The sequence below is a fragment of the Homalodisca vitripennis genome, chromosome 4 (assembly GCF_021130785.1).
Source record: "Homalodisca vitripennis isolate AUS2020 chromosome 4, UT_GWSS_2.1, whole genome shotgun sequence".
In the NCBI taxonomy this organism is placed as follows: Eukaryota; Metazoa; Arthropoda; class Insecta; order Hemiptera; family Cicadellidae; genus Homalodisca; species Homalodisca vitripennis.
In genome coordinates this window covers 191,070,868-191,093,878 of record NC_060210.1, presented here as the reverse complement: position 1 = coordinate 191,093,878, position 23,011 = coordinate 191,070,868, and the positions used below count along the sequence as shown (strand labels likewise).

General features: G+C 35.4%; 2 protein-coding genes across 2 annotated transcripts in view; one reads left to right on the top strand and one right to left on the bottom strand.

Moving 5' to 3' along the window:
- Positions 1-13,874, top strand: part of LOC124360824 (coatomer subunit beta'-like) — a 35,113-nt gene extending 21,239 nt beyond the window's left edge. Inside the window, 7 exon segments of the mRNA XM_046814759.1 lie at positions 262-496; positions 1,524-1,680; positions 4,239-4,446; positions 7,597-7,702; positions 8,411-8,613; positions 12,877-13,056; positions 13,751-13,874. Of these exon segments, the coding sequence (XP_046670715.1) occupies positions 262-496; positions 1,524-1,680; positions 4,239-4,446; positions 7,597-7,702; positions 8,411-8,613; positions 12,877-13,056; positions 13,751-13,789 (1,128 nt within the window). The 3' untranslated portion in view covers positions 13,790-13,874.
- LOC124361345 overlaps positions 13,801-23,011 on the bottom strand; it is a 69,078-nt gene continuing 59,867 nt past the window's right edge. Inside the window, 6 exon segments of the mRNA XM_046815394.1 lie at positions 13,801-14,328; positions 14,876-15,112; positions 16,943-17,045; positions 17,836-18,063; positions 19,361-19,551; positions 22,353-22,466. Coding sequence (XP_046671350.1) covers positions 14,182-14,328; positions 14,876-15,112; positions 16,943-17,045; positions 17,836-18,063; positions 19,361-19,551; positions 22,353-22,466 — 1,020 coding nt within the window. The 3' untranslated portion in view covers positions 13,801-14,181.

Genomic DNA, 23,011 nt, shown 5'->3' with positions numbered 1-23,011 from the left:
TATCGTTGGCCACAATTACTGGATACTGTGGTCAACTTATATTCCTATGATTAAGTTGTATTTGTATGCGTACTTTTAAAGGAATAAATTTCATTATTTCATATTTCATTATTGGTGAAACAAAATTTAGAACAGTACAGTTTGCAGCTATTAATATGATAGCAGTCGATATTATTGCAAGGTTTTTGAAGTTTTGATTATATTTAGTTAGAAATTATTTCTGTACGTCAGTAAGTATAAATGTGACAAATTTTGTGACAGGGCTTCAAGCAACAGGCGTTGGCAGTCTCAACAGACCCTGAGCACAGGTTTGAGCTGGCTCTACAGCTGGGGGAGCTGGAGGTAGCGACAACGCTAGCGCGTGAGGCGGGGCACACACAGAAGTGGCGACAGCTAGCTGAGCTGGCCACCACCAAGGGTGAGCTCGGACTGGCACAGGAGTGTCTCCACCAGGCTCAGGACTTCGGTGGCCTTCTGCTGCTGGCTACCTCTGCCGGTTCGTTCTGTAGTTATTATATTTCCTGTAATTTAAATCGCTTTTGTTTTTAGGAATTTTCTTTACTTTTTGTAGCCACCAGTTATGGTCATCAGGAACGCAAGAGCTGATGCCCTGGCCAACTTGGACTCAGCGTCTAACATGTGGTATTTTTAGGTGTGAATCATTTAGGGCTGTCTCAAAGTGGGTTCACACTGAACATGGGAGAAGATGGAGGCTGCATCCGGGTCTGAGATGAGTAGAATGGTGCTACAGTCGCCTTCCCCCAGGGTCGTTACACCATCTTTGGTAGTCTGGACAAGGGTGGTGAATTTCTCCAGGAGGATCTGATCGGTTGTTTTCAGCAGTTTGTAGAACTGCTGAAACCATAAATTGGTTGGCCTCATGGTGTGCTTCCGGGATTAAGTGCAAAAGACTCTTGAGGCATGGAATGCATGGCGATAGACCATCCCTTAGAAGAAGAAGAAGCCACCTGTTAGTTAATTTTAACTTCTAACTGTTGGCTATCAACTACTCAGTCAGATAGAAGAAATTAGAAAAGTCAGCAGACTAAATCCAAATGATGCTCACATCAACAAGCCCTACCTATCAAAAGTATTATCTACTAACAAATCAGTTCTTTTGATGTGATGATCTCCTTCTTATCCAGCCATTACATCCTCCGCCCAACTTTCCTTCCAAAAGCATTGTACATTTCCAAACAGATCCTTTCAAGTGTTAAGAATAAATTGTCTTTTGTATGAAGTTTTGGCCCCATGTGATATTTTTACCCGACCAAGACAAACCTTCACTGAGAAATGACCAATCATCGTGAAAGAGTTGGAGAGAAATCAGGGTAAAAATGGATTTCAATGCTTTAACAAGGAATTTATGATCACTTTTTAATACTGTTTTGATATTGTGTTCAGTTATTGTAACCCAGACAGACCCATCCTAGACCTTACTCAAAATAACCACTGATTACAGGCAACCTATTGTTTTACAAATATTATTTGTTTTGTGAGGTAACAGCATGTTTTGTTTGCAGGAAACGCTGACATGGTGCGTAAGTTAGGAGACAGTGCAGAGTCCACAGGCAAAAATAACATTGCTTTCCTCTCATTCCTTTTGCTCGGGGAACTGGACAAGTGTCTGCAGATTCTCATTGACACAGATCGCTTACCTGAAGCAGCTTTCTTCGCAAGGTTCGTAGTGATTTACCAAACTCATGTATTCGTGTCTTGTTTCTTTTCTAATGATTTTTTTAACTATTTGATAGACTTGTAACACTAACTGTTAGTTGTAACAGATTCAGTGTTTAATTATATATATTAACCCTTTCCATGCTGTGGACGGCTATATTAGAATGGTAGACTTCAATCGAAACACCAAATACAATATCCTATATTCAGTGGCGGATTATGACCTTAGCGGCCCCTAGGCACATGTTAACTTGCGGCCCCCCTACCTAAAAAAACAGAACTACACAAAATAAAAATGGTTGGGACTTACAATTAAAGTAAGTTAGTGGCTTTGTACACTTTATAATATTCAAATCATATTAGTGACATTATACATTGATTAAATGAATAGTTTTATGTTTTATATTTCCTTACAAATCAACTTTTCTAGCTTTTAATGCAGCAAACTCGTCTACAATATCATCAAAATTCAGTTCATTCAACAGTTCAGCATTCGCAGAAAACCCAACTAGGCTGGACAGCCTGGTGTCAGTGGTTGAGTTGCGTAGGTAATTCTTCACAAGTTTGAGAATACTGAATGACCGTTCTCCCGATGCATTTGAAGACATCATGCATAATAAGATTTTTAGTGCAGTATCAATGTTTGGGAAGAGTGTTGTCAGTTGTTTCTCCCTGATAAATTAATAATTAATAGGTAATTCTTCACAAGGTTGAGAATACTGAATGACTGTTCTCCCGATGCATTTGAAGACATCATGCATAATAAGATTTTTAGTGCAGTATCAATGTTTGGGAAGAGTGTTGTCAGTTGTTTCTCCCTGATAAATTAATAATTAATAGGTAATTCTTCACAAGGTTGAGAATACTGAATGACCGTTCTCCCGATGCATTTGAAGACATCATGCATAATAAGATTTTTAGTGCAGTATCAATGTTTGGGAAGAGTGTTGTCAGTTGTTTCTCCCTGATAAATTTTAAATAGTAGGCAGGTAAATGATGTTCTTTTGCGTTTTCTTCTATACCTTCAGCTTCTTCCCCAAACGCTTTAAAATGGATCAGTTCTTCCCCAAGTTCAGATGTGAGATCCAAAGAATATTTATCCACCAAACCACACGCATTTTGACGAATTTCTTCATCATTTAGTTTGCCCATGTTATATAAAACACCAAAAACCTCATTTTGATAAAAAAAAATTTTTGACCTGTTGTCTAATTCCTGTGGAACGAAGGTGATCGCGTATTTAAATTACTACAATTCTTAATAGCGTAAATTTACGGTTTTTTTTTATTTTCGTTGCGGATAGCATCGCGGTTAAGCCGCTCGCGGTAAATCGGGAGTCTAGTCTACTGTACATAGAAAAACTCGTTTTATATGAATAAAACAATTTTATGTACTGGAGGAAAATCTTTTTTATTTTGGTAGTTTGCGGCCCCTTTAGACCTGCGGCCCCTAGGCAGTTGCCTATCGTGCCTAATGGGAAATCCGCCACTGCCTATATTATAGATTATGTCTGTTGGAAAGTTTTTTAGTTCACAAAAGGCCTTCAAAATGCCCGGTGCACGCTCTGTGCTTATCTCGGTTGCTAAGGAAGTATTTATAAACGACCTTCACTCTTAAGGCAGGGGGAGGGGAACACCCTTTGTCTAACTCCAACCAACTGCTCGTCAGTTGTGCGTCTCCTACAGAGCCATAACCATACATATCCGTGGAATGTATTACTGCTTTCTTGGTTGTCGCGAGTATGCGTCTACTATGTATCTGTTTAATTACATTTTCCAATGAAATTGAAATTTATTTGTTATAAACGTGTAAATTGGTCCTTGGCCAACTGATAAAAATCCTATAGCCGTCACACTTTTTTCCCTTGGCAAGCTATCTAATAACACTATTTATTGCTTTTGCTCATTTGAGACTTAAAAATAAATGAATAGCCATTTCTGTAAGAATTAGTTACCTACCCAGGCAATCGACAAAACCCGTGGAATATCTGATTCACAGAATGTTAGTGAGTTACAGTTAAAATTCTTTATTGCCATTAAATAACAAGAGTATTACAATAGGCTTTGTCACATAAGTCATCTAGATATAAGTGTAGTATTACAATTATGGTCATAGTCTATTACAAAATTTCGAAATTGTATGTGATAATTTAAATATAACACTAAAACTAATAATACCTATTTTTAAATAAATAAAATAATGATAAAATGCAAAACAATTCATAACTAAACAACTATTAAGAAAGAACAAATAACAATTCAACAATAACAATAATTCTATAAGAATAACAAAGATTTAAGTAACATAAATAAATTAACATATACGAGGTGTGGCTGGAAAACAACCGGACTAGTACTGGCAGACCCACAGGGCGAACGCAAAAAGGATGAATATCGTATGGCCGGTTACGTGACTCCCCCTCCCACCCTTATCTGTGTTTTGTCTGGCTCCCATACTTATTCTGCCCATGAAGGTGACATGTTTTTCAGTTTAACTGAACAATTTTTTTAACACTGTTTAAAAAAATATATTCTTGAATAACAAAATTCACAACATTTCAGAACGTACCTGCCGAGCCAGATCTCACGAGTGGTGGGACTGTGGCGAGAGTCCCTCTCCAAGGTCAGCGAGAAGGCGGGCCAGTCCCTGGCAGATCCCAAGGACTATGAGAACTTGTTCCCAGGTCTCACAGAGGCTTTTAAGACCGAACAATACTTGGAGCCTGAGAGACGCAGTCAACTGCCCGCCTCCGCTTACATTAACATTCCGGTCAGTCAATGTTTACAACTTCATAAAATCCTTAATTATGTATTGAAGCTGAATATTGTGTATTTTAGTTTCATTAACTCTGACAGTGCCAGAATATTTAATCATAATCCGTATAAAATATAAAATTTATTATAAATTGTTTTATATCTACTTTTAAATTCAAATTATAGATTCTAAACAAGATAAAGGTGCTTCATCAATGAAATTACATTTATGGTCAATTTCTGATAAGAAATTAAACCGTCATTTCAGAATTAATCAATATCAAGACGCATGGTTTGAGACTCAAGTAATAAATCTATAAAATACTCACTCATAAATTAACCCTTTATGCCGGAGCATCGCTGTCAGCGATCCCGCATTATATGCAAGAAATGCCAGAATCGCTGTTAGCGACTTCTGCAGTAACGCTTACATTTTATATAATATTTATATAAATTGGCTCAATGACTGACGCATTCCAAAGGCTTCAACGTAACTTTTGATGTAGGTTTTGTTGCATTCTGGTTAGATTCTGATTTTTATGACGGTTGTAAAGTGAGCGCGTCAGTCGAGTTTAGAATCAACTGCTACGCGGACGAGCCGTCACGTGTTTTGTTTGCGCTGCTGTTTATTCACAAATGATATTGAAAGTTTTTAAGTGTAAATGGGTTTGTAGTGTTAGTATCTTCAAATTATTTCGTTTGTGTATCGATCGTAAGCAGCTAGTGCTTTACTAAATACGTTCGTATAGTTTTTATGTTTTTTGTGTTTGTTCAGGTATATTTATAAACAATGAGTCGTAAAAACATTGCTGGCCATGAAGACCTAGTATTGCAGGCATTAGATTTAAGCATTATCAGTGTAGACAATACACAGTGTTAGGTTAGGTTAGAAAATTTCTAGTTTTGTAGTGGTTTATATTTTTATATTTATTTTCCAAACTTTATTTATAAGTATAAAAAAAATGTTTATGTCTTTTTGTAAAGTATTAAGTGGAGTATAAGATAGAATAACTAAAAGTGAAAAAATAAAATATTTCAATAACATTAAGTTGTGTCAAAACAAAAAAATAAATGATTTTGCTCAACGTTAAATAAGTGATCAATGTATTATATGTATAAATAAAATATATTTATCTAAAAAAAAAAAACAAAACCCCAAGACATTATACCAATAAATAAATTTGTTATGAATTTTTAACCAGACCCTTGCAGAATCAGGCATTTTCACTCTGCATTTTATGCATACCATACAGCAAAACGCTGCGGCACTCAAAGGGTTAATAAAAGTTAATTTCTCCCAATTCACTTAATGCACCAAAACATAACTTGATAAATAGGTTAAAACTATTATTATTAGGTTAGGAATAAATTATTATTATAAAATAATAAATAATGTGTGATAAATTTGTGAACGGTTATGAAATAAACCTGTTTTATATAAGAAATAAAAAGCTATAACATATCCTAAACAATCTAAAAGCTATGAACAACTAACTAATTTTTAATCTAGAAACAACAAAATTTAAATAAAATTATAAAATAAGTTTCTACCAGGAATAAAATGTCTCTTGTAATAAATTGTTTGGACACTTTTCAGTATCAACAGTTTATTTTATTATAAACTTTTAAACGAAACATCTCTGTGATTATTTCTGTCTTGTTCAACTGATAGAAACTAATAGTATTGTTCCTATTTCTAATATTAAAATTATCTGTGTTAAAAGTTAATTTATTTTTGTTCTTATTTTATAAGTTTACTAGTTAATAATTATATAAATTTATTATTGTTTGTACAATGTTTGTGACTGGAGTATGTGATATCAATAATTTTAGTGGCTTTCTTCAGTAAGATTTTCACTGGATTTCTTCCAAATTTCTTCTAGATAAAATACTGCCACCTAAAATCGCAGAACATATCAGTATTTTCAAGTTCCTTTTCAGGATCAAAATCTTTCGAGGTATGAGTTACGAAAAATGACTCCACTGTTTTTATGTATATGTATAAAGAAAAAATATTTGGCATGAAGACCATATGATACTTTTCAACTTAAAACATTTTTTTATATTCATTTGACATAACATGACTGAGCATTAACCCATTGGCTTGTACATATTTTTACTATCAGCTCAACTGGAGTTATCCTATTAAAATGCTAAAAACGTAAGAGTTTTGTTATATGTTTATAAAAAATTTATTTTTCAAGTTATTTGGTTATATTTTATATGTTTTTGAATTAACATGAAATGGGCTTTAATAATAAATAGATAGTGATATATTTGGTCATAATTTAAAAATAATAATGCTGTACAAACTAAAAAAGTTTTGGAATTTTTTAAATTAAAATTTTTTTTACTCAAATAATATAAAATAAAATACCCCATTGTTGCTTTTATTTTATTTGAAATGTATTTCTCTACCTAGCAATACTAGAATATGTGTATATATATATGCATAGTTTGTCAGAATAAATGTTTTTTCTAAATACTGAAAATTCCAAGAATGTTGATTTTTTTTCTCTTGTAGTACACTAATATTCTTATAGTAACTTATTATTCATTTAAATTTCAATTAATTGTAGTATTGCAGTTTTTCTTATGTGTTACAACAATATTAGTCTAATTTATACTAACATTTGGTTGATAAAGGAGTTAAAAAAAATTATTTAGATGGCACTATACTTGTCACGGAACAGTTCCGTGATATAAATTTTGAGTCCAGACTAGCTGTCACGGAACCGTTCCGTGATACAAGGCCAATGGGTTAACGTGCTAAAAGTCATCCAGAGACTTTTTTCTGTCCAATAGTAAATGGATGATGCAGTCAGTGCACTACATTTTAATCATATCTGTTACACAGTACAAATTCCCTAATGAACATCAGCAGCTTTCACATTTTTGTCGGTAATGAAAAGGACTTTTCTTTTGGCAATAACTACATTGCTCATTCAAATTGTCTATTGTAAACAAATAGAAAGCAGTGCAACTTTTATTGATAATAGTAACCCACTTCTTCAAACAAAATTTGTTTCTTCTGGATAGTCCTTGTAATTCACTCATGAACATTGTTGCTTTGTATGTAGAGAATAATTGATAGCACTTGTAGTCTAGTTAAAATATTAGTTTAAAAAATTTTGCAAAACTGCTAACAAAAGTAGAATTGTTGCAGGCTAACCACGAAAGAAATGCTGTTGAGGAGATGAAGACAGCGGAAGTGAGCGGCAGATTTCACTACAGACCTCCAGGAGTTGCACCAGAAGACCACTTACTGACAGGTAATCAATCACTCGTGGTATAGAATAATCTAGCGAAGGTTTCGTAGCATGCGTCAAAATACTCCGTAACTGTTTCATCAGTGCCAGTTATCTCACAAAACAAAACCAGGGCAAATGAGACAAATGTTCTGTTGTACAACTGGTACATACAGTTTCTCTTAAAAACTACCAAAGACAAAATCTTTAGCACTGTGAGATGAGGTGTGTATATCGCTAAAATAATACAATTATATATATTTTCCTTGAAACTTTCCTAGACTATAAGATTTCCCCGATTACGATCACCAGATTGTGTATATTCTGTAGTCCTGCACAGATCTATAAATAATCATAAAGAAATTTTAAACATTTCTTAAATCAGCAAATAAAATTAGAAATTAGTTGGATCAAATATTGCATGCAATTAGAACATTGTCAAAATAATTGTTTAAACTGTAAAAATAATTGTTTAGATTGTAAAAAAAAATTGTTTAGATTGTAAAAAATAATTGTTTAGATTGTAAAAAAATAATTGTTTAAACTGTAGAATTAATTGTTTAAACTGTAAAAATAATTGATTAAACTGTAAAAATAACTAGGTGTCCTGTATTTTATCCCGCTGTCACATTGTCACATTTTTTGTCACTAACTTACGGAAAAGACTATTTTATATTCCACTTTACCAATAGACCCCTTGTTACCGTAATGTATCAGAAAGGAATGTTGTAGGAGCAGGAGATGAGGAACATTCCACGCACACAATACCACAAGCGGACAACTTGGCGGCGTACTCGTACGTCCTGCCTCCCACCCAGCTACCTGCTGCTGCCACTGCCCAGTCTGCGTCCGCGCCCCCACCTGTCACCTCCCAGGAGGATGACGACTTGGACCTTGATCTAGACAACATGAACCTTGACGATATCGACACGTCGGTAAGTGACCTTTTATATGGCAGCAGTTGTTATACTTCCTTCCTACAAACATGTGTAATAACCTTCACCAGAAAAGGAACTTTGAGCTAGCTCAACCTGTTCTGGAAGGCACTACAATACAATAATCTATTCTAATGTGGTTAGTGTGGATGCTAACAGGACATTACTCTACGAAAACCTGATCTAATGAATGCAGACTCTGTGGAGAGGCAGAAAAATCAGCAGAGCACTTATGGCTGATCTATCCTGCTGTTTTTAAAACTGATAAAATATTTAGGGGCTTATTTCTTGAGCCCAAAGAACATTATAGAACAGGAGCCCACAAATATAATTGATTTTTTTTGCAGAATCTTAAAATTGTAGGGTTACAATTTTAGTGGTAAGGGAGGCACAAAGGTTTTTATTAAACTAAGTGAGAGGTCTTAGACCCTAATATATTACACATGAAAAATTTCCTATGGAAGTAGATTGAAACAATTATTCACAAATAATTAATTAAATCATATAAATATATAGTTATGCTGTTTTTAAACGTAAAATGGTAAAACGGTTTTGTATTTAGTGGATATTTTATTTTATCGTGAAATAACTCTCTCAATATGTGTGTGTACACATTTGTATTGTAACAGTGGGGCATGTTTCTGTATACTAATAGGTCGAGAGCCACCTTACACTGTAAAAGGACACAACCTGGTTTTTCTTCAAATTGATTGAGGAATTTATCCTAAGACAGAAATTGGCCATTATCTGAACTGATTTTGGTGGTCAAAATTGGAGTGTAAAAAAGGTTAAAAATATGAAATAATTTTTTTTCTCATATCTTTTTTTTCTTAGTTTACTACACTTAAAACCAACTTTCAGATACATAAATAAAGGAATATTTTCCTAAAAATGAAATTGGTCATCAGCCATGTGATAATTGACCTTTCAGATTATATATTTTTTAACTTAATTCTGATCGTCAGACACAATAATAATAATTAAATCACTGTCAACAACTATAGAAAGAGACTGTGTCACCACTTTAACTGTCTTTATATGGTAGGCTTACAATGATGATATAACATTTATTTACACGTCTGATGATTGGTTTTACGTGTATCGAACTAAGAAAAGTAAGATCTGTGAAATAAGTTCATTCATATTTTAACCCTTTTGGTACTGTCCCATTTCGACCTCCACCAAAATCAGTGCAGCTGATAGTCAATTCCTCTCTTAGGATAAATTTGTCTATCAATTTTAAGAAAAACCAAATTGTGTATTTATACCGTGTGATAAGTTTATTCATATTTTAACCCTTTTGGTACTGTCCCATTTCGACCTCCACCAAAATCAGTGCAGCTGATAGTCAATTCCTCTCTTAGGATAAATTTGTCTATCAATTTTAAGAAAAACCAAATTGTGTATTTATACCGTGTGATAAGTTTATTCATATTTTAACCCTTTTGGTACTGTCCCATTTCGACCTCCACCAAAATCAGTGCAGCTGATAGTGAATTCCTTTCTTAGGATAAATTTGTCTATCAATTTTAAGAAAAACCAAATTGTGTGTTTATACCGTGTGATAAGTTTATTCATATTTTAACCCTTTTGGTACTGTCCCATTTCGACCTCCACCAAAATCAGTGCAGCTGATAGTGAATTCCTCTCTTAGGATAAATTTGTCTATCAATTTTAAGAAAAACCAAATTGTGTGTTTATACCGTGTGATAAGTTTATTCATATTTTAACCCTTTTGGTACTGTCCCATTTCGACCTCCACCAAAATCAGTGCAGCTGATAGTCAATTCCTCTCTTAGGATAAATTTGTCTATCAATTTTAAGAAAAACCAAATTGTGTGTTTATACCGTGTGATGAGTTTATTCATATTTTAACCCTTTTGGTACTGTCCCATTTCGACCTCCACCAAAATCAGTGCAGCTGATAGTGAATTCCTCTCTTAGGATAAATTTGTCTATCAATTTTAAGAAAAACCAAATTGTGTGTTTATACCGTGTGATGAGTTTATTCATATTTTAACCCTTTTGGTACTGTCCCATTTCGACCTCCACCAAAATCAGTGCAGCTGATAGTCAATTCCTCTCTTAGGATAAATTTGTCTATCAATTTTAAGAAAAACCAAATTGTGTGTTTATACCGTGTGATAAGTTTATTCATATTTTAACCCTTTTGGTACTGTCCCATTTCGACCTCCACCAAAATCAGTGCAGCTGATAGTCAATTCCTCTCTTAGGATAAATTTGTCTATCAATTTTAAGAAAAACCAAATTGTGTGTTTATACCGTGTGATGAGTTTATTCATATTTTAACCCTTTTGGTACTGTCCCATTTCGACCTCCACCAAAATCAGTGCAGCTGATAGTCAATTCCTCTCTTAGGATAAATTTGCCTATCAATTTTAAGAAAAACCAAATTGTGTGTTTATACCGTTTGAATTGACTCTTGACTCCTGGATTACAAGAGAGATAACTAGAGTGAAGGAAGCTTGGATCCCACCATCACGGCTGCTTTTAGTTTGACTTCTTGACTCTTAAGGTCAGGCTGTAGGTAGTTTCATTTAAGTACCAAATATCCATGTTTAAGTAACATTTTTATATCTCTGCCACTTAGAGCATTAAGTATGTTATCCGTACCTGTCCCAAATTGTGATATATTGTAAACTAATTGTAATGAATGTCAATTTTCCACACACCTGTAGTTGAGTTTGAATTGATAAGGCTGGAAGCCAAGGATTGTTGCTAGTTGATCGGAAAATCAGTAGACCTACCTTGAAAACTATCTTCTAGATCTTCTATCTCTGTGTAACTGTTGACTACTATATTATGTATCTATGGAAACTTTTAGCTTGTTTCAGGGAGTGGAAGGAGGGACTTATCTCAGGTCTAGGTTCGGAAAATTTCTTAATTTTGTTACCCAAGTGAAAAAATTAATTGGCAATCCTTTCTCCCACATTGTCTCTACAACCCAAAAGTGGACAGACAACCAGAACGCTCATTAGTAATAGAAAGACTGCAGTCCAATCAAAAATGTATAAATATATGTACTTTTATGTGTTCTTTCAAATCAGTCAACCAACTAGAAGGTAGTTTTTAAGGTCCGACTTTCCTATCAACTAGCAACAATACCTCTATTTGAGATATTCTCCTAAACTAACATATTAACAATTAGTTAGTCACTATACTAGAGTTTGTGACTAACTCCTATCAACTAGCAACAACACCTCTAGTTGAGATATTCTCCTAACTAACATATTAACAATTAGTTAGTCACTATACTAGAGTTTGTGACTAACTCCTATCAACTAGCAACAACACCTCTAGTTGAGATATTCTCCTAAACTAACATATTAACAATTAGTTAGTCACTATACTAGGGTTTGTGACTAACTCCTATCAACTAGCAACAACACCTCTAGTTGAGATATTCTCCTAAACTAACATATTAACAATTAGTTAGTCACTATACTAGAGTTTGTGACAACTCCTATCAACTAGCAACAACACCTCTAGTTGAGATATTCTCCTAAACTAACATATTAACAATTAGTTAGTCACTATACTAGAGTTTGTGACTAACTCCTATCAACTAGCAACAACACCTCTAGTTGAGATATTCTCCTAAACTAACATATTAACAATTAGTTAGTCACTATACTAGGGTTTGTGACTAACTCCTATGAACTAGCAACAACAACCCCTATTTGAGATATTCTCCTAAACTAACATATTAACAATTAGTTAGTCACTATACTAGAGTTTGTGACTAACTCCTATCAACTAGCAACAACACCTCTATTTGAGATATTCTCCTAAACTAACGTATTAACAATTAGTTAGTCACTATACTAGAGTTTGTGACTAACTCCTATCAACTAGCAACAACACCTCTAGTTGAGATATTCTCCTAAACTAACATATTAACAATTAGTTAGTCACTATACTAGAGTTTGTGACTAACTCCTATCAACTAGCAACAACACCTCTAGTTGAGATATTCTCCTAAACTAACATATTAACAATTAGTTAGTCACTATACTAGAGTTTGTGACTAACTCCTATCAACTAGCAACAACACCTCTATTTGAGATATTCTCCTAAACTAACATATTAACAATTAGTTAGTCACTATACTAGAGTTTGTGACTAACTCCTATCAACTAGCAACAACACCTCTATTTGAGATATTCTCCTAAACTAACATATTAACAATTAGTTAGTCACTATACTAGAGTTTGTGACTAACACTCGTCGCTTCCTCTTAAGTTCGACTCATGGTACGAACCTCCGATGCCTGAGCTCGAACCAGAAGTGAAAGCTCCTCCAACAACTGTGCCCGACGTTACTGAGCAAACAGATCTGAAACCATTACTCGAACCTGTACCAGGTCAGGATGAAATTGATTTGGATTTGGATAGTATGAACTTTGATGAACTAGATGCTACAGTAAGTACGAGTATTGGCTGAGTTTTTTTGTGTGGAAGGTATCTTCGCTTTCATTTTTGTTTTGAAACCATTACGTCTCTGTTGTCTGGTTTTCAATAATATGGACTTTATAAGGAATGCAACTCAACGGATGGTCTTCAAGAAACACATCATTTTAACTATCATCATCAATTCAGCTTGAAGTGTTGCTTTTTGAGTGTTTTTCGTGGATTTTGAATGTTTTTTTTTTCTTGGATTTATGTTATTTTATTCAATAGCATAAAGCTTACAATAAATAGTTATTTATTAGTCTTCTTGATTGTTTTTCAGATTTCAGTTATAAGTGCCATTTGTTCATAAGTCATAATTTTTTAATGTTCTTTGCTTAACTTCATAGTTACTATTTCTTATGTTAATTTTCTAGTAACACTTTATAGATAATATGACTATTATATCATATTATAACGAATTCACACTTCTGCTGTCAGATCTAGAAGTGCTTGTCTTGCACATTTCAGAATAGCTACAGGTTTTAACATTAGATGACATATCTTCTGGATAACATAGATTACATGATCACAAATAGTATTTTAATTTAAAGCATTTTTTTTCAATATTTTGCTGTACAATATTTTGTATGTAGTAGCTGCAAATCTTAAAATACATTTATGGATCTGTAACCTGATATATCTAATTGTTTTATTTTTTGTTTCAGGACTTAAATTTGGAAGATGAGGATGATTTAATTGATTGAGTACTTCAGTATTCAAGAGTTATGTAATTATTTAAATTTATTGTTAAATTACATTTATAAAAATATACAACATTATACACTGTAATCTTTTCCTACATCATATAAGGTAACATAGATAGGAGCTTAACTAAAAGTATATTCCTGATTTTTAAACAAAATAGCCTACTTAAAACATATTTAGGATAAAAAAGTATATGTAAATTAAATATATTCCTGTCTATACAACAGATTACAAAATATACGTGTTTTTTTATAATTGACACGCTATTGCCTTTATAAATAAAAATATACTATTTACATCTGCTTGAACTTTTTGTAAAAAATATAAATACTATAAAACATAACAGTAAATAAAAGTAGGTAACAATATAAGTGTAGAGAATAATTGAGAACTAAAAAGACAAGTATTGCCGTTGAAGGTCACGGATGTAGTCGGCTTGCCTAAGGTCCTTCAAAGCCTGGTGGCGGCGGTAAAGGACTGGGCAGTCGAGAGAAGAACAGTCGATCTCACTGGGGCGGCCACAACACGACTGACATATCTGCACCACAACGTATCATATGTTAGCAACAGTGGAACGTTTCATAAGACTGGTATTAATGTGACAACTAAAAAGACAAGTATTGCGGTTGAAGGTCACGGATGCAGTAGACATGATTTCACAATATTAAGGCTAGTGGATGTGTTGATGTTGAAATCTGAATAAAAAATAATCTGTTTGCAGACTTCAGCTGATCAGCAGTACGTAAATTACTGTACCGATTGCTAAAGCGTGTTCTTAAGTCATTCTTTATGAAAAAATGCATTTAATTTAGCAGCCAAAGGAACAAATTACCATATTAAAAACAAAAATGTTTGCCATTAGTTATATTTATTTTGGCGCATCATCGCTTGTCTGCTGCGGCTATTTGCCGGCTACAACTGATTGGCAGTACACAAATTACTAATTGCTAAAAAGTGTACAGTTATGCATTAAGAAAATATGGTACGGCTTGAATTTACAAACGGTAATTAACATCTTATACTGATTGCAAACACGATAAATTTTTGAAATTCATATCAGTGAAGGGAACTGAAGGTGACGTTACCTTATTAACGAGAGCGACCTTGCGTTCCCAAACTTGCACTTTGTCAGCAAGAGTTGTGGCGAGGCGCTGTGGCTGCTGCTGACATGTGGGACACACACCACTCGTTGTTACACTCTCGCACACAGCACAGTTACAAGTCACAAAGTACTGTGAGATGGTTGCCTTCCTTCCTCCCTCACTGCTGGTTGAGTGCAGGTACAAGTGTTGTTGCCTCCTCGGCATCTCAGAGTACCTACATCATACATTCATTGTTACAAAGTGCTGTGAGATGGTTGTCTTCCTTCCTCCCTCACTGCTGGTTGAGTGCAGGTACAAGTGTTGTTGCCTCCTCGGCATCTCAGAGTACCTACATCATACATTAATTGTTACAAAGTGCTGTGAGATGGTTGTCTTCCTTCCTCCCTCACTGCTGGTTGAGTGCAGGTACAAGTGTTGTTGCCTCCTCGGCATCTCAGAGTACCTACATCATACATTCATTGTTACAAAGTGCTGTGAGATGGTTGTCTTCCTTCCTCCCTCACTGCTGGTTGAGTGCAGGTACAAGTGTTGTTGCCTCCTCGGCATCTCAGAGTACCTACATCATACATTCATTGTTACAAAGTGCTGTGAGATGGTTGCTTTCCTTCCTCCCTCACTGCTGGTTGAGTGCAGGTACAAGTGTTGTTGCCTCCTCGGCATCTCAGAGTACCTACATCATACATTCATTGTTACAAAGTGCTGTGAGATGGTTGCCTTCCTTCCTCCCTCACTGCTGGTTGAGTGCAGGTACAAGTGTTGTTGCCTCCTCGGCATCTCAGAGTACCTACATCATACATTCATTGTTACAAAGTGCTGTGAGATGGTTGTCTTCCTTCCTCCCTCACTGCTGGTTGAGTGCAGGTACAAGTGTTGTTGCCTCCTCGGCATCTCAGAGTACCTACATCATACATTCATTGTTACAAAGTGCTGTGAGATGGTTGTCTTCCTTCCTCCCTCACTGCTGGTTGAGTGCAGGTACAAGTGTTGTTGCCTCCTCGGCATCTCAGAGTACCTACATCATACATTCATTGTTACAAAGTGCTGTGAGATGGTTGTCTTCCTTCCTCCCTCACTGCTGGTTGAGTGCAGGTACAAGTGTTGTTGCCTCCTCGGCATCTCAGAGTACCTACATCATACATTCATTGTTACAAAGTGCTGTGAGATGGTTGTCTTCCTTCCTCCCTCACTGCTGGTTGAGTGCAGGTACAAGTGTTGTTGCCTCCTCGGCATCTCAGAGTACCTACATCATACATTCATTGTTACAAAGTGCTGTGAGATGGTTGTCTTCCTTCCTCCCTCACTGCTGGTTGAGTGCAGGTACAAGTGTTGTTGCCTCCTCGGCATCTCAGAGTACCTACATCATACATTCATTGTTACAAAGTGCTGTGAGATGGTTGCTTTCCTTCCTCCCTCACTGCTGGTTGAGTGCAGGTACAAGTGTTGTTGCCTCCTCGGCATCTCAGAGTACCTACATGATACACTCATTGTTACAAAGTACTGTGAGATGGTTGCCTTCCTTCCTCCCTTACTGCTGGTTGAGTGCAGGTACAAGTGTTGTTGCCTCCTCGGCATCTCAGAGTACCTACATCATACATTCATTGTTACAAAGTGCTGTGAGATGGTTGTCTTCCTTCCTCCCTCACTGCTGGTTGAGTGCAGGTACAAGTGTTGTTGCCTCCTCGGCATCTCAGAGTACCTACATCATACATTCATTGTTACAAAGTGCTGTGAGATGGTTGTCTTCCTTCCTCCCTCACTGCTGGTTGAGTGCAGGTACAAGTGTTGTTGCCTCCTCGGCATCTCAGAGTACCTACATCATACATTCATTGTTACAAAGTGCTGTGAGATGGTTGCTTTCCTTCCTCCCTCACTGCTGGTTGAGTGCAGGTACAAGTGTTGTTGCCTCCTCGGCATCTCAGAGTACCTACATGATACACTCATTGTTACAAAGTACTGTGAGATGGTTGCCTTCCTTCCTCCCTTACTGCTGGTTGAGTGCAGGTACAAGTGTTGTTGCCTCCTCGGCATCTCAGAGTACCTACATCATACATTCATTGTTACAAAGTACTGTGAGATGGTTGCCTTCCTTCCTCCCTCACTGCTGGTTGAGTGCAGGTACAAGTGTTGTTGCCTCCTCGGCATCTCAGAGTACCTACATGATACACTCATTGTTACAAAGTACTGTGAGATGGTTGCCTTCCTTCCTCCCTTACTGCTGGTTGAGTGCAGGTACAAGTGTTGTTGCCTCCTCGGCATCTCAGAGTACCTACATCATACATTCATTGTTACAAAGTGCTGTGAGATGGTTGTCTTCCTTCCTCCCTCACTGCTGGTTGAGTGCAGGTACAAGTGTTGTTGCCTCCTCGGTATCTCAGAGTACCTACATCATACATTCATTGTTACAAAGTGCTGTGAGATGGTTGTCTTCCTTCCTCCCTCACTGCTGGTTGAGGGCAGGAAGGGATTTCTTTTATTTAACTGTTTAAAACTATTTTTAATGTCTTCCTAGCTCACTAACAATCCATTATTTTACTCTAAAGAACTTTAACAATTATTTCAGTTCAAAGACGAAGTGATATTTAATGCACGGTAAAGTTTACATGCTACTGCTTTGACAGCTCACATAGGAAGAAGGAGAAAGTAGGCCTACTTGATTTTTTTACTCTGTCTAGATCAAAGAATTAGGTTCTTTGCTGAGAAAAACTACCAGCACAAGTCACTCGTTATTGCACGATGACAATTGCCTTTTTTAGCCTTAGTTCCATCCAAAAATCTGAACACATTCATTATCTAAATTATTCAATAACTAAAATCCTATACTTATCTAAAGGTAAGTTATCTATTAAAGGACAACATTATTGGTTCAAATAACACAATTCAGGTTAAGATATTAAATAAAGTTTTCTGATTACTATTATATAATTCATGAATGAAACACTGACCACATGGGAATGTTGGCTCCAATGAGGGAGAAGCACCTGTCCAGAGGAGGAATGATAACTCGGGAGATGTAATACTCAGCATTTATCTTGAGGCTGTCGTCTGCTAGCAGAGTGGCGGGGCTGCGCACCAGTCTGATGAGTGGAAGACCCGGGGGCCCCGCCACAATAACATATGGCACTCTCTGGCCTACTCTTGGCTCCAGGCGTGGATCCACAGTCCGCCACTGCCTGAACACATAAGCATGCTCATCATTATAAAATTGAGGGGGTAACTCAAGTTGAAATCTATCTAGTACAGTAGCATACATCAACCTTCGATGCCTTCAGGGGGTAAAAGAATGTTATATATAACGAAATAAACTATTGGAATGTAATCATTCATTTCATCTTACATTATTTTACCAATATTTATTGTAAAGGAAACTTTATACAAATTTAGTTAAATAAACTTTAAATTTATTTAAAGTACTTAAGAATTTACTTAAGAGTATGCATACATGTTGAAAATAATAAACGTTATATACTTCAAAGTAGTAATAGTCAATTCAGAATATTTTAAATCTCAAAATTCATTTGATTTCTACTTATTGAACCCATTGGATTTAAGTATATATATATATATATATATATATATATATATATATATATATATATATATATATATATAATTATGGAACTGAGAATCAATTAACAAGATTTAACTATTGCATCTAAAACATTAGCAGCACAACTAAATTATTCGACGCTTCTTTTAGCCAAAATTTGATAATATGAATTCATCATCAAACTAATTTCTACCATACTTACAGTAATTTTTATTAATTCCCTATAAGCATTAAACCCTTTGACTGCTGTAAATTTTGCAACCGGCCAAGCCAGTTGCACTGAGATTTTCTTAGCCAAACTTGGTCAAACTGTGTAGCACCGATCATTTCAATTATGTTGTTCAAAATTATTTCTTGATTTCGTAAATTATTTTCAAGTGTATTTAGATTTCATTTTTGAAAAAACTTTGAAAGTGTATTGACCTATTTTGATGAATAAGATTACTACAGGACAATTTTAAAATGCAATCCTAGAACTTTTTCGTTCATGGTATTCTGAAATACATGGAACAACACATAAAGCAACATCGCTATACTCACACATGTAGCGGGATTCATATCTCGTTTTTCCCGTCAATACCTTCCCCTCATACCATACACATCCACGCCACACAAGATTTCACTCTGACTCAGCCAATTAGAACACACATCAGACAGCTGATTAGTGCAGTGAAATAACTCACGTAGAAATGTCGACGGTGTACTATGGAAGAAGTTTGGATATATCAGACAGATAAATCTTTCTCATGAGCAAAGAATGTGTAATTTATCTGTTTACATGTTTAACCATGGATACAATAAAAAATGTTTTAAGTATGTGGATTAGTTAACCCAGTACTGGTAAAACGTAAAAACAATGCAAAAATAGGATGTTGTGATTGAAATGTAACTATTCAAATCTGATGAGAAAGCAAACTAACTTGGCCAACTCAAGAGCAGGAACACAAGCTCCGGGCCTGTATCCAGCAGCTCCCCGGTACTCTCGGGCAAACGTCAGCTCCTGGATACTGATGCGGCCGGACAACACTTTGCCAAACTGTCGACACACGTAGCGTTTCACCAAGCTCACATCCTTGGTCTCGAAGAGGATCCGCAGCGTCTTCTCCAATATCTGAACAAATTTCATTTTCACTGAACTAGGTTAAGATTACCAGGTATTAGTTTAATCTTTCAAAATTATGTAGACAATTCCTGAACTTTGAAAGAAAATCTGCACACGGAAAATTCAAAAATATGAATATGTTTGTGAACTTGTAACATACGAGTTCGTATTTTTCATACACCTATTATTGATAGGAAAAAGGGCGTTAAATTAGTAATCCAAGTAAAAAAAAATTGAACTGTGTAAATGATATACTATAAAATGTGAATCAGTACAATAATCATATTAAACATAAATATTTCAGTGTTAAAATCATGGTAAAGTACGAATAAAAAAAGCTTATAACCAGGTTCTTTATTGTTGACAAACAGAAAAAGATTGAATTTTTTTCCGGTTTTGATCTCAACATTTTGGACTTGACTTTGAATCCATTTTTTTGCCAATAAATAAATATATAGACCTTCTAGAATAAAAATCTTAATATGTATTATACAATAATACACCCATGGCCCCAATAAGGCCACCCATTGACATGTCACATCAAGTACATCGATCCCCAATACGGTAATCCATGATATGTTACATCAAGTAAATCGATCCCCAAATAATGCCATCTATGATATGTTACATCAAGTACATCAATTCCCAATAAGGCCAACCATGATACATCAAGTACATCCCCAATAAGGCCATCCATGATATGTTACATCAAGTACATCGATCCCTAATAAGGCCACCCATGATATGTTACATCAAACCACATTGATCCCAATACGGCCATCCATGATATGTTACATCAAACACATCGATCCCAAATAAGGCAACCATGATATGTTACATCAAGTACATCAATTCCCAATAAGGCCAACCATAATATCTTACATCAAACACATCGATCCCCAATACGGCCATCCATGATATGTTACATCAATCCCCAATAAGACCATCCATAATGTTACATCAAGCAAATCGATCCCCAAATAAGGCCAACCATGATATGTTACATCAAGTACATCAATTCCCAATAAGGCCAACCATAATATCTTACATCAAACACATCGATCCCAAATACGGCCATCCATGATATGTTACATCAAGCATATTGATCCCCAAATAAGGCCAACCATGATATGTTACATCAATTCCCAATAAGGCCAACCATAATATCTTACATCAAACACATCGATCCCCAATACGGCCATTCATGATATGTTACATCAAGCACATAGATCCCCAAATAAGGCCAACCATGATATGTTACATCAAGTACATCAATTCCTAATAAGGCCAACCATAATATCTTACATCAAACACATCGATCCCCAAATACGGCCATCTATGATATGTTACATCAAGTACATCAATTCCCAATAAGGCCAACCATAATATCTTACATCAAGTACATCGATCCCCAATACGGCCATCCATGATATGTCACATCAATTACATCGATCCCCATTACGGTAATCCATGATATGTTACATCAAGTACATCAATTCCTAATAAGGCCAACCATAATATCTTACATCAAACACATCGATCCCCAATACGGCCATCCATGATATGTTACATCAAGTACATCAATTCCCAATAAGGCCAACCATAATATCTTACATCAAGTACATCAATTCCCAATAAGGCCAACCATAATATCTTTCATCAAACACATCGATCCCCAATACGGCCATCCATGATATGTTACATCAAGTACATCGATCCCCAATAAGGCCACCCATGACATGTTACATCAAGTAAATTGATCCCCAATACGGCCATCCATATATGTTACATCAAGTACATCGATCCCCAAATAAGGCCATCCACGATATGTTACATCAATTCCCAATAAGGCCAACCATGATATGTTACATCAATCCCCAATAAGGCCATCCATGATATGTTACATCAAGTACATCGATCCCAAATAAGACCATCCATAATGTTACATCAAGCACATCGATCCCCAAATAAGGCCAACCATGATATGTTACATCAAGTACATCGATCCCCAAATAAGGCCAACCATGATATGTTACATCAAGCACATCGATCCCCAAATAAGGCCAACCATGATATGTTACATCAAGTACATCAATTCCCAAAGAGGCCAACCATAATATCTAACATCAAACACATCGATCCCCAATACGGCCATCCATGATATGTTACATCAAGTACATCGATCCCCAATAAGGCCACCCATGACATGTTACATCAAATACATCGATCCCCAATATGGTAATCCATGATATGTTACATCAAGTAAATCGATCCCCAATACGGCTATCCATATGTTACATCAAGTACATCGATCCCCAAATAAGGCCATCCATGATATGTTACATCAAGTACATCGATCCCCAATAAGGCCACCCATGACATGTTACATCAAGTACATCGATCCCCAATACGGTAATCCATGATATGTTACATCAAGTAAATCGATCCCCAATACGGCCATCCATATGTTACATCAAGTACATCGATCCCAAATAAGACCATCCATAATGTTACATCAAGCACATCGATTTCAAATATGGCCATATTAATGTAACTGATGTAATACACACTTCACTGAGATGTGCCACTACCAAACAACCCCTATTGAGACAAATTATTATCAGTTTTTTTCAATTCTGACATCTTCAGATCTCAAATAAATTAGTTTTTCAATTCAGACATTTTCAGATCTCAAATAAACAGTCTAGTAGTACAAATTTTCAAGGAACCAGCAGAAAAAAAAGTCACAAAAATTGCACCATCCCTGTTTAAAATAGACGACTATTTACTAATCAAAATGACTGTTGTACCTTGGCAACAGCTGGACATCCATCTCTCCGGACTGTCTCAATGCCTTTCGCATCATAAACCGGTTTGTCTTGGCTGGGACTCTCATACATGTAGCCCACATATCTTTTCTTAGTCTGCAACATTCACAGTACATTATATAAACATATAACTATTTCATTTTTGAGTCTGGTCAAATTCCCAGTTTTTTGTCCATTTGTTCAGTTAGACCAAACCACAGTCCATTACATTATTGTAACTGTAAACAATATTGGAATTTATATTGTATACAGAGTTCAGAGGAGATACATATAATATGATGTGCAAATTAAACATATAAAATAATAATGCATCTTTAGTCAATCATTTTAAGATGATAGCTACATGTAAAATCTATCTTCTCCTGACAAACTGAATGAAGTGATATTTCATTCTAAACCTGTTGAACAGAAATTAGTGTGCAAAACTGGATATGGACTTGATTGAACGAATAAATAAATATATATCAGAGATAAAAATAGAACTAGAATGAAAAACCAGACTAAGGCACTTTGTTTTAATAATAATATACTCTATTAAAGTTTGAAAAGCCATAAAACTTAACTAACTTTAAACACTTTAAATAATTAAAACAAAAATGAACACATGAATTTTGGACGTAACATTATCTTTTGCGACACAA